This window comes from Talpa europaea, assembly GCF_964194135.1.
Source record: "Talpa europaea genome assembly, chromosome: 4".
In the NCBI taxonomy this organism is placed as follows: Eukaryota; Metazoa; Chordata; class Mammalia; order Eulipotyphla; family Talpidae; genus Talpa; species Talpa europaea.
Window position 1 is genome coordinate 132,433,146 of NC_140070.1, and position 18,445 is coordinate 132,451,590.

Here is an 18,445-nt window from a genome sequence, read left to right on the forward strand (position 1 = left end):
CATTTTCTGAAAATACCTTGTAAAATTATTTTCACTTTGGGCAGAAGTAGTCACGTCATTATCTTTTAATGTAATTTTACTTACCATATAATAAAAGCTAGAATGGATACTTCCCTCTCATTTTTATCTTTTCATTGAGAAATCAAAATTTACAGCTTCAAACATGTTATATAGTGACTATAGTCTTGTTTCTATACTGATTCTCCTCTCAATACAATTAGTAATATTAAATTATTAAAACATTCACATTAGACTATAGACTTTATTGTTTTGTTTTAATGTGGTTAAAACAAAAATTAAAATTTCTGCAAACTAGTATTTCTATTTTGAGGAATTCTTCAATTTACTATTGGGCACTCTTGACAATTTGCTATTGGTTAGTCTTTCACAAGAACTAAAATGGATATGCATGCTAAACACAAAGCTAAGTACAACAATTCCTGATGCTGTTGATAAAAAATTTTCATTTTTAGTGCTTTTTGGTGAGAAACAAAAAAGGGGTTTTCATATTCTAACATGAAGCTCATTGTTCTGTAAAATGACTGAGACATATAGGAAAATTTATTTAAGGGAATACAGAGAAATACCTATCAATTGCAGAGTCTGGTATGGTTCATTCGTGTGTTCCATCATCAAAAACAGAAAGATGAAATATTTAAGAGTTGTTGCATTATTCATCACTCAACATGACATCTTTTTTTTTAATCAACATGTCATTGGGTTTTTTTCTTTAGTTGCTAAAGGATATAAAAGAGTATATCTTTTATATATAAAAAGAGTATATATTTTATTTGTAGTTATTTTCAGTTAATCGAGACATTTAGTCATTTCCCATGCAGATTTTAGAGATATTTTTACTGTATTTTCTCCCTTTTTAAGTAGACTCTTTTTTTAAGAGCAGTCTTAGGTTCCTGGGAAAATTGAGGGGAAGGTAAAGAGAATTCCATTTTCCCTGTTACCATATGTGTGTGTGTGTGTGTGTGTATATATATATATATATATATATATATATAGCCTCCCCCATTATCAACACAGAGTGGTATATTTGTTACAAATGATGAACCAACATGGTCATATTATTTTATCCTGGTGACCACAGTTACATTAGGACAACACTCTTGGTGGTGTAACTTCTATGGTTTTGATGTATGTATGATGAAATATACCCACCAATTAAGTATCATACAGAATAGTTTCATTGCCCTAAAAATTCTGTGCTTTGCCTGTTTACCCCTTTCTCTCTCCTAACCCCTGGAAAAAGTGGTGTTTTTTACTGTCTTCATAGTTTTGCATTTTTAATAATGTCATAAAGTTGGAGTCATGTAATAATCAGCATTTTAAGGTTGACTTCTTTTACTTTGTAATATGCATTTTTTTCTTCCATGTCTTTTCTTGATTTGATGGCTTGTTTCTTTTCAGCATTGAGTAATATTCCTTTGGATTTACCACAGTCTGTATAACCATCACCTATTGGAGAATATATAAGTTATAATGTTAAAATAAATTGAAAATCTACACTTTCATTTTATACTGACAGTATATAATATATTAATTCATATATCCTATATGTGTTATTAACAGCCATTTTAATAATATAATTGATTTTTGGCCATAATCCCAAGGCAGAAATAAAAGTCTCTTGATGCAATACAGTGAGTTTTTAGAACTGGAAATTTCTCAATAGGTGGAATGTTACAAATTCCTTGGAATATAATAATACCATCTATATATTGTTTACTTTTTCATTTATGCTGTCATATATTTAGGAAATTTAAAGTTACACATATTAATGACTTATAATTTCAAGAACCAATTTGTAGATTAATTGTATTTTAATTTACATGGATATGATTTAAAGTTTTTAATATAGTCATTAAGAAAGCATATTACTTTCTGTTCCTGAAAATATTTTTTTTTCCTTTTTCTGTACATGGAACAGCCTTTTAGTATTAACAGAAAACTGGGACTAGCTTGTTAGTGGTTGAACCATAGAACTAAAATGTAAATAATTCAGTTCTTTAATACAGGTCAATATGTTTTGATCATATTTATGCAAATCTAAGAAGCTCCTTGTCCTACTAGTTAATAATAACCTTAATTTCCTATAGTAAATAATCATTTTTCACAAAATCAAACTGAACACATAAAATATGAACTGTGTAAGGAGAAAGTATAGATTTGAGATAAGAAAAACCTTCAAAAACAGCAGTTTGAATAATTATATAAAAATATATCTCCTTACTCCATATTTTTTTAATAATACAATGACTTTTTCCCCACACCTTCATCCCGTGGATTCATAGACAATAGATTCCAGAAGCTTAGGCTACTTTCTATACTTTGTCCCAAAACTCTGCTTCTCTGGGTGGGGAGAGTGGCATTACAGTTGAACTCAAGGACCCTTCTCTTTGGCTTCATTTTTTCTTTCCTGATCATTTTCTTTCACAAGTTTTAGGATGCCATCTGGGCAGATTTTAAATATATTGCCACATGGGCTTCTTAATATGCCCAATAGGAACATTATTTCTCATGGGGATGTCTTGCCCTCATTTGTTTACAGAAATGCCATGCTGGGTAACATTATAGTCTCTTCCAGTGTTACCATGGTAACATGTATGCGAGGTTCTTTTTTGAACAGTGCCACCCTCTTGATGTCTTCATCTTATAAATTTGCGTTTGTGCAGCCCAACAAACGATTCCACGTTTTCTGAAAGGCCTAGAAAATATATAGCAGCCCCCCACCTCACTCCGTGCTGGTTATTTTAGTGGCTCACTGGACAATGATGGTTGGGCCAAGCTTTATGCCATTTTTGGTCTCCATTCCAACACAGTTAATCTGAAATGCCAGTGTCCGTAGGAGCACACATATTTATTTGCACAAGGTCTTTAGTTATTTAATAATTTCTCAGGACTTACAGTTGCTCCGGATTGAATAACATTAAAAATAATCATCTCTAAATTTTTCAGTAATTTGAAATACCTACCAGAAAAGAGTGGTTATCTCCTATTTTTGCCCTTTTTTTCAAATTAAGAATTTATTAAAATTTAACACAGCTTATTTTAATTACCTTATGTTAAAATATGTACTTTTAAATCATTGTGAATTTGACAAGTTTCCATCAACACTTTTATAGAACAGTAACTACCTTTTAGATTACTTATTACAGGAAATAGTTTTAGCTTTACAAAGATATATACTAGAATATTATGGAGGGCTGGATTGATATTTATATAGCAAGGGGAAAGTGATGTACCACTTAAAATATCTTCCCACTAAAAGGTATGTGGGCTGTACATACTTATGTGTATTTATGTGTGTGTGTATATATATATATATATATATATATATAACTTCATGGTATGTATCTCTAATATATTTTTTAAAACTATAATTAGACATTAATATTCTAGTGTTAATTCAGTAACTAATCATAAATAAGAGGCTGACTTTAATAATTTCCTCCCTTCTACAATCCAAAAATGGAAGAGCGGTTGAAATGCCTATATGGCATTATGTATTATGGAAATATGGGTGGAATAAGAAAGAGGGAAGATAGATTGCACAGCAAGAGCCCACATCCACAAGCTACCTCGTAACTACTTTGCAATTTTATCTTCACTGATAACAATGTTCTTTTCACAGCTATCCACAGATACTGCTAGCTTTACATACTTTTCCCCTTTAAATCATTCATTGAAAAATGCATGAGATTACATGTTGTATCTCACAGTTTTATTTCAGTTAGTTCAGTAAGCTGCTGAATATCTGAATAATGAGAACTGGAGTGAATGTTAAGAGTTGCTAACAAGTGCGTTTCCTCAGGATGCTAAATGATGTAAATAATTTTTTTTTATCATGAATAAGGTGAGCTGTTCAAAGGTGAACCAAGACAATGACAGAGTAAAAATATCAAAAGAAGTGCAGTCTTTAGGGAAGAGCTTTTGATCCATTGTGTAATAATCTTTCTATAGTTTTAATCTATTTTCTATTTCAATGAAATTGCAGATTTGTAAAATATTATGTAAAATACCCATAATAATAAATGTATTCATAATGGCAGAATGAAAAAGGCAACAGTTATTAAACTAAAGAATAAAAAATGAATGACAGAAGAAGAAATAACAAAAAAAGTATTATTGTCCTCAAACTGAGCAAAAGTCAGTGTCATCTGTGGAAGAAAGCATTCTTGCTTTCATTCATTCTTACATCAGTCTTACAAAGATCAAGAAAAATATTTTTTAAAAGATTTATATTTTATTCATTTACACATAGAAGAACTGGGGTGTAGGCCAGAGGTGCAAGGGGGTGAGATAATTCACCAGAGGCAGAGTGGGGAGTAGAACAGGTGGATATACTGAAATACACTGCTGAGGGGAGCAGCAGGCGAGACAGGAGAGGTCTGCTGTGACATGTATGTTGGCTCCCTGGCTGGGATTGACCTCAGGCCTTAGAAGTGATATGCTGCGATTTAAACCCTAGACCACCAGAGTGGCCCCTCAAGAAGATTTTTAACTTGGCAAATGGAAGGAATGGGATTACCAAAAACAAAAATTACTATATAAATAGGAATTATTTTGAAAGGAAAGTGTTTAAACTGAAAAACTTGGTGAATTCTGGTCACAATGAAATGCAGAACTAAAATCCAGAAGAAGAGAAATAATCATAAAGCTAACTTCTTAATAAAGATAACACAAAAAACAATAATTTAAATGAGAACACTTGTATGATATATTTAAATTTACTTGTATTTCATAATTTATGAATGTTAATATCCAAAAGTTTATACTAGCTAAAATCTAGGAAGTTTTTTTATAAAAGGAGATTTTTATAAGATATACAAACAAATAACAAGAAGACATAATTTATTATTATTCCAAATTGACCAGAAAACAATAGCTTAAAGAAATAATCGTTTATTTGTATGATGCTTTGGAATTCCCAAAGTGCTGTCAGATATGCTGCTCAAAGAATACTTTACCTGGGATACATGGGAATTGGTATCTACATTTTATTAATATGAAGCAGAATAAAAAACTATAATTTAGATATATCCACCGATAGTATGTGGATCAGGAAATAGGTGAAAAAAAATCACTGTTGTTGAAAAAAAGATTAGCATTTCCATTAACATTTATTTCATATAAAATGTGCATTGCATTTTTCAAATAATAATTATATTATAAAATATTATCTTTATTATTCAAGAGAAAAACATACCTTAGGAAAACATTCCATTTTTCTCCCAGTGTATGGGAAATTAATGATATGAGTGTCCTAGAGTAGAACAATTTAAAATTCAATTAGAATTGCTCTTAAGTTTGCTGATTGATTTTTTTTAATTTTGAAATTAATGGAAAATGATATTTTAATCATCCTTGCTAATGTAATTTGCAGTGATTTTTTTCCTATCTTTTTAATTGTTTTTACTTTTAGTGAGGTAACAGTTGTTTACAACAATGTATATATAATTTGGAGGTTTAGGTTCACATTTCCTTAGATGTAGATTACAACACCCCACCTATCACCAAAGCACACATAATCCTTCACCACACTTCATTGTGTCCATCTGCCCCTTGCTCCCCTGGCCCTCACATTCCCCCTTACCCCCAATAGCTTCAGTTCTAAGACAAAATTCTGGGTTTGTTTGGTTTAGTGTTTCTGGTTTGTTTTGTTTTGTTTCTCTACAGTCTAAATATGACTGAACTGTTTGCTATTTGTCTTTCTCCTTCGGACTTATTTTGCTTAATAGAATCCCTTCCAATTTCATCTATGTTGTCACAAATGACAAGAGTTCATTTTTTGATAGTTGAGTAGTATTCCATTTCTTTACTTAATACAGTTAAGGGGGTATCGACACAACATTGGAAACATTAGAAGTCAACCATTTGTTTTGAACAGGGAAATTAAATGAGTCAAAAGGTACAAATGAGAGGGAGTTTAATAAATACCAATCAGATTGTTTCCCATAATTGTTTTCAGTAATAAAATATGTACTAAAACATAGATGTTTGAATTTTTCAATTTCTAAAGTTTTGCTTATAATTCAACTCCAATCTAAAATTGCTTCTTTTGATAACAGCAATAAAAAGAATGACTGAAAAAAGGAAGCTAAAAGCAAGAATATTTAGATAAATAATGTACATAATTGAAACAAATATGATTAATTGGACCACCACGTGTAATACAGTGAAAATAGTGACATTTTTCTATAATAAATAATACATTTTCATTTATTCATTTTATTTTATCTCTGTCTTTTGATTATTTAATGCTGAATATAGAATGTGTTGATTCTAGTATAGGTAAAAAATAGGAAAACTGAAGCTAACTGGTATCAAGGGATATCACCTGACTTGGGCCAATGTCGTCTCAGGAATGCAGTTTTCCTTTTTGTAACTCAATTGTATTGTTTTCCTATGAAATGGAGTTGTTGTGAAAGTAATATAAGGCATGTGTGAATGCATACTGGAAAATTAAAAAAGAAAAGATGAATTTAAATACCTTTAAATGACTTATGCTCAGTTTAAATTTTTTAAATAATTTTAATCATAATCAACTTATGAAGTATTTGCATTTTAGGTTTTTTTTTTTTTTGCATAGAAGAAGTGGGGTGTAAGCCAGAGAGGTAGGGGTTAATAGGATTCATCAGAGACAAAGTGGGGAGCAGAACAGGTGGATCTACTGAAAAATGCTGCTAAGGGGAGCAGCAGGTGGGACAGGAGAGGTCTGCTGCGCCTTGTGGGCTATCTCCCTGGCAGGGGATGGAACTCATGCCATAGAGGTGATAACACTGAAACTTCACCCCTAAGCCATCAGGGAGGCCCATAGCTGTACATTATTGAGAAAATAAATCACTGCTAATCTGTTTATACTAATGATGTGATTTTGCTTGTACTTTCATCTTTGAAAAATCCAAGATCAAGTAAACTTCCCACAATAAACTAAAAACTGAAAAAGTGAAACCTGGAAGTTTAACTTTCATAGTTATTGTAATGTAACCTCATGGGACATAAAAACATATAACCATTTCAGTATTTCCTCAACCTGAAGTGTAAACATAACTTTGAAAGATAATTTAATTAAATATTTATAACATAGACCTATTTGATGTCCAAGCCCATTCCTCTATGACAAAAAATATATTTGGTTTTCACAAAAATAACTTCAAGTAACCTTTGAAATTTTAATTGTAAGCTTAAAAGTTTTAATTTTGTTCCCTAGGAAAACAAGTATCTATTTTAGCATCAGTATTCCTTTACCATAAGGTACTTTACAAATATAGTGTTTCAAAGAGCTTTTGTTAAAGTCGGAAATGAAGCAAATCAATATACCGGTGTAATGCCGAAAAGGTCAGAAATAAAATATTTATCATTTAAAAGTTGACTAGCCAAACCTAAGTCATTAAAAAAATAGTGACTGTATTCTTGAGAGAATAATTAATGCTTAATAAGAAATACTGCCTGCACTAGGTTGCTAATAAAAAAAGGTATATTTACAGATGAATTTAACTTTAAATTGTCTATTTTTTTCACCAAACCCTTATTTCCTTGGAATTTTATAATAGTTAAAATTAGTAATAATGATGATGATGATGATGATGATGATGATGATAATCAATAAATTGGCCAAATTTTTACTTGGTGCTGAACGTAAGTGCTAGATGTGTTAAGTACATTATTACATCCACACTCCTACAACCCACTGACCTAACTTGTGGTGGTTGTTTTTGTAATTGTATCCATTTTAATGAAGAGACATCTGAGCCTTAAAATGAGGGGAAACACCCAAGTAGACCCATGAAGGTAATAGAAACAAGATTTTCTGATGCCAGAAACAGTGCATTTAAGAACAAAGCAAAACTCTCCATACTTGAAAAGGTAAATAAGGATTAACCTAATGGGAAGATATATGGTCATTGATCTGTTGAATTTATTGCCTCAAATCATGGCTGTATATGAGAGGAACCTAAACCAACTATGAGGGGAATGACTAGTTTAAATCACAAGGTCATTGATTCAATAAACCCACAGGGACTGAAGTATAATTGAATATGTATTATTCATCCATCCCTTCCTGAATGTTGGTTGGTGAATCATACACAATATATTGAAAATGATTACCTATGAATTTTGAAAAAAAAAGTTTTGTGGATAATAAAATTTCATAGGTGAGTTGTCCTCATTACCTTATAATAATAGACTCATGTTAGGATCATTTATATTGAAAATGAATGATGAATAAAATGATTTTTTAATCACTAAAAGAAAGTGATATTTTTTAATCACTAAAAAGAAAGTGATCTATGTATGTTTGATATATTATTTATATAGCAAGAGATACACTAGTATTATTTTCTAATTCGTATATAGATATATATTTAAAATTTGAGAAATAATACTTGAAATTTCATTCTCTATATGTATAGTGAAAATTTAAAAAAATATTAAATCCCCATGACTGGAAAATACTTTTGTTTTTCCAGCCTTTCATCAAAGTGGGCATATGTATTAAGAGTATAGATATGTAGGAAGTAATTTCTGTGGGTATTAATTAGGCCATTTTTCTGTCAAGTAGCATGTTAAAATTTGATGCAGGAAGGAAATTCTTAAAGTAGTATGAATAATTTTTTTCTCCAATGTAATTATTGTATTCATTACTTATTTCTTTTTAACAGAAATAAGATAATCATAATCAAAATTAGAACTCACGTGAACACGTGAGCTCTATTTATGATGATTTCATTATTTTTATTTTTTAAAGATTTATTTTATTATACGAGAACTGGGGCATGGAAGGGTGAGCGAATTCACCAGAGACAGAGTGGGGAGCAGAACAGACAGATGTACAAAAAACACTGCTGTGGGGAGTAGTGAGTGAGACAGGAGAGGTCTGCCGTGCCATGTGGGTATCTCCCGGCTGGCCAGGAATCAAACCAGTGCTGCAGAGGCTGCAGACAGCTTCAGAGCTCTATGCTCAAACCGCTGTGCCACCAGGGGGGCCCTATGATGATTTTATTGTTTAAGAGTTCTACTTCTAGATATCTCCCTGAATAATGCAAAAAAGCTAATTTAAAGAAATATATGCACTCTTTTTGAACATTGAAGAGGAGTAAATACAAATACTGGACAGTGTTGTTCATATGTGGGAAATAGGAAAACAAAATAACCAGACAAAGCTAAATCAAAAATAAACCCTAGAAATCTGACCATAAAATGGAGATTACCAGTGAGGAAGAGGAGCATGATGGTGGGGCAAACAATGAATTATGATGGAAGACGGTGGGTGCCTTGGTGTTGGGTATGGTGTGGAAGCATACACCTGAACATTAGGATCCCTTTTCTGAATAATATACAATGCTGTAAACTAATATCACATAATTAAAACTTTATTTAAAAGAAAAAAAAATTCAGAAAAAGAAAACTTTCTCATTGCAACATCTTGGAGACACTACTATTAACCTGTGTTCCAGCACAGGTGAAACAAACAGTTTCCTGGTAAAGTGTCAGGCCAGCATGTCACAAAGAGAATGCTTTTTATTAACCTACCTGCAAACTAAGAGTGTTAAGAAAAAGGAATAACTAATATATTTCCTGGAATAAATAAGATAGATATATTCACATTAGTCATTATAGTCATAGTCATATTAGTCACAGAAAAATAGTCTTCAGACAGGTGCAAATGTTCCAGATCATCCAACTAGTAGTAAATTAAAATTAAAACAGTGATATCAATTTCATTGGATGGCATTTTCAAGTCATTATTAAAATATTGGAGGGCTTCCCTGGTGGCGCAAGGGGTTAAAACGCAAACTATGAAGCTATCTGCAGCCCCTGTGGCCAGGGAGCTGACCCACATGGTGCAGCAGACCTCTCCTGTTGTGACCGCTGCTCCCCTCAGCAGTGTATTTCAGTCAGTCTGTCTGTTCTGCTCCCCACTCTCTCTCTGATGAATCCTTTCACCGCCCACACCTCTGGCCTGTACCCCAGTTCTTGTATGCATAAGTAATTTTTTTTTAAAATTGGCGCACTTTTAATAATGTGACAAAATTTATTTTACATATGTATATATGTAGGAATTTTCCTAAGAAACAATTTCTCAAAACCGTGTGTAGCCTACCCTCATACTCACATACAGACATATAACACTTGATTCATTTTTCATTGTCCCTTATCCCTTTTATTTCTCCTTTGCCAGAGAGCATACTCCGCCTTATCCCCTCTTACCATTTCATAGATACTTTCTGAATTTCCTCCCCAATATATGCCAAGGAAAAGTGACTTCCATCTCCCCAACCTGCTCCTGATATGACTTTAGAAAAGTCCTAAGTATCACAACTCTGTAAAAGTATGCTTCTAATATGATATGTTAAAATATTAACTGGAACATATAAGTAAATCATTTATTCTAAAATAGTGATTTAAAATATGAATAGACAGGTATTTAAAATGTGTTCTCTATCAAGGTAAATGGCTTACAACACTCGTTTGCAAGTTTAAATCTTTAAAATCATTCTTAATAGAATATTTATTTAACACTTCTCTTATAGGAGTTTTGACTATATTTGCCTTTTAACAAAGTGCTGATCTATTAATGACTGCGACTTTCTGAAAGAGTATGTTAAGGATATAATAATATTCATTATCTTCCCCACAGGGAATCACAATGCATATTGGTATGAAGAGTTACATAAAAGTTTTTCTCTAAAGAAAGTTTCTAAAAATGATTCAAATCATTAACATATTAGTTATTTAAAATATCACCTGAAAAGGAGAAAGACTAGCTCCCTTTCTCAGGAAATTGAAGTGCTACTGACCATTACTTTTTCCCTGTCTTTTAGTTTTGGAATTCTTAGGTATGATTTATTTTGAAAATAATTTTTTAATCTTTCTTAATTTCGCATTTAATAGAATTCTTTTCTTTTATTTTTTTAAGACACACTTTTTAATGGTCTTGGGCTTGGAGCAGTCATTGGCCTGGGTGTTGCCGCACTTTTGTTAATCCTCGTGGTGACCGATGTCAGCTGCTTCTTTATTCGACAATGTGGGTTATTGATGTGCATCACCAGGAGGATGTGTGGGAAGAAAAGTGGCTCCAGTGGCAAAAGCAAAGAACTGGAAGAAGGAAAAGCTGCATATTTGTGAGTATCAGACATCGGCATCCCATTCCATCAAACAAATGCCCACAGTCTCACTTGTGTGTTTATTCAGGCCCTTGGTTATCTGTTCAAGGTAAAGTGTTTGACTATAGGATGAGTAGATGCTGCACTACCTGCTTCCTGACATTAAATAAATATGACCTTAAATGTAACATATAATATCATATAAAATCAAAAGACTTTGAAAATAGACTATTGAAAATTAAACTTTAAAATGGGATACCCACTGAAAATAATTACTGTCAAACTTCATATTTATTTTTTAAAGATTTATTTATTTATGCATATAAGAACTGGGGTACAGGCCAGAGGTATGAGGGGGGTGAGAATCTTCACCAGAGACAGAGTGAGGAATGGAAGAGCAGAACAGGCAGACTGACAGAAGAACACTGCTGAGGGGAGCAGCGGGCAAGACAAGAGAGGTCTGCTGTGCCATATGGGTTGCTCCCTAACAGGCTGGGGATCGAACTTTTGCTACAGAGGCTACGGACAGCTTCATAGTGCTGTGCATAACCACTTGTGCCACCAGGGAGGCCCTACTGTCAAAATTTAAAAACAGATCATCAATAAAGAGATGATAGATAGATGATCAGTAGAGAGTAAGGTAGATAATCACACAAATTCATTGTTTATGATTTCCCCCACATTTTTTCAGTTTATATAGAATAAAAGAAGGAAATCAATAGTAATTAGAGTTAAAAATCTATTAAACTATGTTAAAAGAAATATGTTGATTTCTTCAAGTTGAAGAAGTGATTACATATAGATTTCAAGATTGTATGTAAAATGCTATACATGCTATGCAATACATTTTTACAGATTCTGAAATTACTATTCCAAATTTTTGGTCAGAAGTTGTCTATATATTAGAAATTAAAGCTCTCTGTTGCATATCATTTAACTAAACAGAATATGAATTCCAAGAAAATATATAGAGCTAAATTTTATAGAGAATCCCTTTGTTTGTAAAAGAATAATTAAAAAGCTATATTTTTTTCTGTTTTGTTCATAGTAAGATAGATTTGTATTTAATCTCAAAAGTACAATAGGACTCAATGAAAAAATAACCAAGAAGCATATGAAAATGTACACATTCACATTTACACTCATGATACATATATGTGTATATTAAGCTCTGAATCAAAAATGAATATTCTTAAGGGCTAGGACATTTCCTTTACTTTTTACATCTGTCTATTACATACTATTTTATATAACATTTCAATACGAAAATATTCAAATAAGAAGAAGGACAGGAAAGTTCCCCAGCAAAGAGGGCTCCCAAGTGGGTAGCCACTGAGGTGGTAAGATGGGTATAGTGGGTGAGGAATAGGGGTTTGATCATTGAGTATCTCTTGTGTTTCTTGATGATTGGCTAGGCCTTTGGTATATCCTAGGCTGTGAAGGTCCACTGAGTTTGCCTGTGTTACTTGGCCTACCTATCTGAAACTAGTATGCTATTATGTTGATGTTCTGAACAATCAATTTTTAATTGAATTGGGGGAGGGGTGCACCCTCCTGGTCTGTGATTATTCCTTAGTCAGGCTGGCAAGGGGACTTGGGGCTTGGAGCACCCTGTTCCTAACTGACTGCCTTTACCCATTTTCTAATGTCTTCCTTCATTTGCATCAACTATTATTGATTGGATTTAGGATTAAGAGAAAGCATGAAGAAACTTCATGTTATTACCTTAATTAACTCAAGGGATGTTGGTGACCATTTGCAAAATACTAAGTTGCATTCAAGTTCTGCCATTTATTTTTATTTGACTCATGTTTGCTAATTTATTCACTGACACTTTTACTTTTAAACCCTGCTGTGTTTAATTAACCTTAAGACTTGGGAATATGAAAACACATGGTTCATTCCTTGCTTCTTATCCATCGTAGCTTTTACATCATAATTTCCCCTGCATTGAGAAAACAACAATCAAATCTTTTTTAAAAAAAACCTCTCTTGGGCCTCCCTGGTGGCGCAGGCAGTTGAGCGCAGCGCTGTGAAGCTGTCTGCAGCCTCTGCAGCATGGGTTCAATTCCCGGCCAGCCAGGGAGAATCCCACATGGTGCAGCAGACCTCTCCTGTCATGCCCGCTGCTTCCCTCAGCAGTGTATTTCAGTCAGTCTGCCTGTTCTGTTCCCCACTCTGTCTCTGGTGAATCCTCTCACCCCCCCATGCATCTGGCCTGTACCCTGGCTCTTCTATAAATAAAATAAATCTTAAAAAAAAAAAAATACTCTTCAAGTTGGAAGAAGAGCACAATAATCTTTTAAAACAGAAAATATAAAGTATCAGTGAGAAACAGGATCTACTGGTTTGATTCATTGTATTTTTACTTGCTTCCAAACATGATCCCAAGCATTCTGAGATTAGTTCTTAAATGTTATCAAAAGTTGTAAGACTGTATAGACTAGTTCAAAAGCACATTAATTACAATCTTAGAATAGTTTTTAAAGGTCATTGTATTCCAGGGAGAAAAAGAAAATCAATAGTTCACAGGATAACATTAATGTAAAATCTCAGATAACCCCATTATTTTGATTTTAGCAATTTAAATTTATGTTTATCTTGCATCCTGGTAGCTTATCTTATAAATCTGGCTAATAATATTCAGTTTATCAAACTGTAGTACCACTCTTACCCAAGTATTTATTTCAACAAATATTTAGTTGTTAGTATAGGCACTGTCTAAGTCTCACATATAGCTGTGAGAAAAGCAAGACCCTGTCAAGATCTAGCTTTTACTCTAATGGGAAACATTTCAGTTATAAACACTCAAATAAATGTGTAATCTAGGCTATAAGTGCTATGTAAAAGAGGAAGTTACCTGTCATATTATCTAATAAGTTTTAAAATATAAAAGGAATCATGAGAAGTAACTAAAGCATGTGAGTGTGTGTGTTTGTGTGGGGGAGAGAGAGAGAAAAAGAGAGAGAGAGAGAGAGAGAGAGAGAGAGAGCGTTTGTGGCATTTTTTTTCAATATGGAAAAAGGAAAATACACATTTTCTAACCCATTCCAGACTTCCACCTGGGAAAAGGGAGATTCAACTCAAATCCAATGTAGCCATCCTCTCCCTCTTAAGGGTGACAGAAAGGGACAAGAAGATACCTTAGAAACAATCGTGGAATTCACAATCCACACACCAGCCTTAATAAAAATAACTGGACCTAATTGTAGGATAATATTATGCATTTGTTCCACATCCCCTCCTGAGAACTGTGGGCCAGCTACAGAAGGAAAACATATATTTAATGGGAATGCCAGAAGGAGAAGAGAGAAAAGAACAGAAAAAAATAAAGTATTTGAAATAATAATACCTGAAACTTTCTCTAAACTATTGTAAAACATGAAACCACAGACCCAGGTAACTCACAGAACAGCAGGGAAGATAAATCACAAATACAAAACAACCAAAATACCTATATTTAGACTTACCATTTGTAAATATAAACCAAAGATAAAGAAAAACCAAAGGAAAAAAAATCCTGAAATAAGTTGGATGAGAAAACTCATTACCCATAGAGTAACAAAGGTAAGAGTTACATCCAACTTCTCCTCAGAAACCAAGCAAGTGGGAAGAAAACAAAGTGAAATATTAATGTATTGAGAGAAAATAAACACCCAACTATAATCCTGTACCCTGTAAAATTTGTCTTCAAAAGTGAAGAAGCTATAAAGACTTTCACAGACAAATAAAAACTGAAGAATTATATTGTCAGTAGATGTGCTTTGCCAGACATGTTAAGAAAAAATTCTTTAAAGAGAAGAAAATTATATTAATACAAACTTGTAGATAATCATAAATAACATAAAATTCCAGAAACCAGTCCAGTAGGTAATTATAAGCATATTTACAGGATAAAAGGTCATGTATAAAATTCAGTCACTCTCTTACATAACAACAATGAACTATTGGAATTTGAAATTAAAGACACAATGCCAAAAAAAAAAAAGACTTTTTTCTGAGTGAAAAAATATATGGCAAAATGCATTTAAGTAGAAAAAAATATATTCTTAATCTGACATGTTGAATGTGTATGGGGGGGCATAGTATTAGGTCAATTTTATGATATGTCCTATAACGCATTCACTTTACATGTATAATTTTTTTCTTTATTTTTCTAGGAAAGATGGATCAAAAGAACCCATCGTGGAGATGAGAACAGAAGATGAAAGAATAACGAATCATGAAGATGGAAGCCCAGTTAATGAGCCAAATGAAACCACACCACTTACAGAACCTGAGTATGTAGCTAGCACTGCTTAATTATTTGGGGATAAATATTTGTAAAGTCATAACACATCGCTTATAGTATGTTTTTACAAATATTATCATTTATAGAAATTTTTTTCAGTAAAAATGCTTGTCAATCTCTAAAACACATATATGTTATTGAGCCATTTCTCATGGGAATCTTGCCATTATGTCAGAGAAAATCTACTGTTCCAACATGTAGTTATAATTTTATATAAAAATATAGAAGCACATTCCAGAATTAGATTTTCCTAAACTAAGCCTACTTTTTAAGAAAGTAATACTTTCAAATGTGATTGATTTTTACTTCAATCAAGATATGTCAGGAAATCAGTCATGACTTTGAATATGGCTGTCTTAAGTAGAAATTGTGTAAAATATACACAAGTCTAGTTAAGAAAGAGGATATTTGTTAGGAAGAGAAAGAAATATTCTTAACTGTTCATATTTTGATATCTGCATAATAAATGGTATTTTGATCTCCATTCAAGATTGTTATTTACTTCTTTCTGTATCCATCAAAGAGCCATTAAAACCAGAGTAGATTTTTCAGCAAAATCTATGAAGGTGTGACCATGCAAAGCTGATATTCATGAGTATGAAAGTGAGATGATTCAAAGCAAAGGCTGCGTTGAGCAGTAGTGATAGTATTCCACTGAATGCCTCTGACATTAACAAAGCCACGACTATCACATTATCCTTAAACTTCTGACCTTTACATTTTATTGTTTTACTCAACTAATATCCCTTTATCTCCATCAGCTAGGATTTCCTTATAGAGAACTTTGATTTAGTCATCTCTCCTCCTAAATCAAGGGATGAGTGCTTTCACAGGTGAAGAAAATAAATTACTTCCTTCAGAAAACCCATTGATCTGCTCTCAAAGGGATGAAATGATAAATATTTAAACAAATATGAAGGACCACCCTATAGCTAAAATTTCAATAGTCATCCTCAGGTTATTACTGACTACATTTAGAGATTATTGCTTTCTAAATTGACCTACTTCTTATAGGGGCAATTTTCAGAGATGAGTTCTATAATCCACCCTTCAGAAATCAGAACTATTTTCAATGAAGCATAATATTACACAATGAGACAAATTTTTGTCTATTAATAATTATTATATAGATACATAGAAGTTTATAAAAACTAGCTACAAAATGCATACATAGCTATATGCAATAGTATGTACAGTAATTTGAAGCAAAACAAAACAAAAAATAGAGTTAAAAACTACTCAGGATCTCAATAGTAAGACAAACAATCACCATAAAATAATAGACTTAACAATGATATTTTTTAAAAACAAGCATAAGCAGTAAAACATTATAATTGCAACAATACACCATCCAGAAATTAATTGTAAATACCTATTCATTACAAACTCAATACATGGTTCTTTGAGAAGTTGATGCCACTTCATGCCCAGAAATGAATCCTAGTAGATTTAGCCTTTTACTTACTTTTGACTAGTTTTCCCATAATAGTTTTGATTTCAGAATATGATAACTGACTTTTCTACTAAAAATACAAAATAAAATAGAAATGAAACAGAGATATTAGCATAGTAGCATTTACATCCACATTAAGTAGTGAGACAAAAGTCACAGGTGAATTGTCATTCAGTTTGTATCAGAATTTTTTGATGTGGAAAAAAAAAATTGTCAAAAGTGGAAAAATTAACCCCCCAACCAGATATATAAAACTTAATAGTAAACCATTTAATTTGAGAATGGTAGTACAATAGATAACACCATGGTAGAAAAAACTAGAAATCTTGATTCATTGGTATAGTAATATTTGTGAAGTTGTCTTAATATCAAAAAGCAGGTTTTTTACAACTTCATGGTTTGTATTTGGAGACAGCTCTCAAAAAAAGTACTCACAAATGATACAAATGTAGCAACAACAAAAAATAGTGAAAAGAGGCCTATTAAAGGAAACTTACATAGTAAATGTAAAAAAGGGGAGGAAGCCCTGAATATATTTTTTGAAATAAGTTCCAATGTCACAGCTTCTGAAGTGTATGCAACTGAATATGGCAGCATCATTGATTTTTTTTACTAAAAAAAATGAGTACCAGAAAATCATCTCATTGACATACCAAAATGTAGTGGCTTTTTTTCATTCCAAAACACTCATATATTTACTATGAACAACTGGTTACAAATCAAGTCTCCCTGAAACAAAAGATTTAATGTATCTAATATACAAGGATGTCCTTTCATTCATCATTATGCATCACATTTTACAATAATGTTTTATTCTTTCATATTATATTCTGTAAATTTGATATCACTTAAGTCTGATTTTTTTTTCATTCTGATTATTACAACATATTTCCTTCTCTGTAACAGCAACTTAAATGTTAAGGAATACAGCTCACCGTGCCTTAGAAAATTAAGTCTGTTATTTGTGTATTTCCTTCCAGAAAATTGCCTTTAAAAGAAGAAAATGGAAAAGAAGTCCTAACTCCAGAAACTATAGAAATTAAGGTTTCTAATGATATCATTCAATCAAAAGAAGATGACAGCAAAGCATAACAAGATTACAGAAACTTGAACCACACTACAGAGAGCATCTGGATCGCAGTGACCCTATGACCAAAATTATACATTGACCTTAATTTCTTGGGAAACTTCTAGCTTGGAATAGCTTGTACACATATACATATGATCAAATACTCCTGTTCATGGTCCATTTCCTTTTGTTGTTGTTGTTGTTATTGCTGTTGTTTATTTTGGTAAGAATTTCAGTGTAGAGACCTGACTGGCACCAGCTCTTGGGTATCAATTTCATTTTATGATTGAAGTACTGCAATTTACTATATGGCTAAAGTGCTCTATTTCTTAAGAACAATGCTTTATACTACGTCCTCTCCTATAGATAGGAGTTTAAGAAAAATCAAAACAAAAGTTTTGTGAGTTAAATGTATAAGAAAGCCCTGCATGGTTTGTTTGCTTTTTTTTTCTTTTCCCATCTATTTTGGGCAATTAGTTTAAAGTGGCTTTGAGCTTAAGAAGGAAACAACT

At 32.3% G+C, this 18,445-nt stretch overlaps 1 protein-coding gene across 3 annotated transcripts in view; it reads left to right on the forward strand.

Moving 5' to 3' along the window:
- The window catches only part of NCAM2 (neural cell adhesion molecule 2), a gene marked incomplete at both ends in the record, with an annotated part of 418,249 nt that extends 400,293 nt beyond the window's left edge, over positions 1 to 17,956 (forward strand). For 2 of the 3 annotated variants that reach the window (XM_084232219.1, XM_084232221.1), the window contains 3 exons: positions 10,934 to 11,138; positions 15,281 to 15,400; positions 17,845 to 17,956. In XM_084232219.1, coding sequence (XP_084088345.1) covers positions 10,934 to 11,138; positions 15,281 to 15,400; positions 17,845 to 17,956 — 437 coding nt within the window. Of the gene's footprint in view, positions 1 to 10,933; positions 11,139 to 15,280; positions 15,405 to 17,809 lie in introns of all 3 variants that reach the window. The other variant, XM_084232218.1, reaches the window with a different exon arrangement.
- Between the last annotated feature and the right edge of the window lie 489 nt (positions 17,957 to 18,445).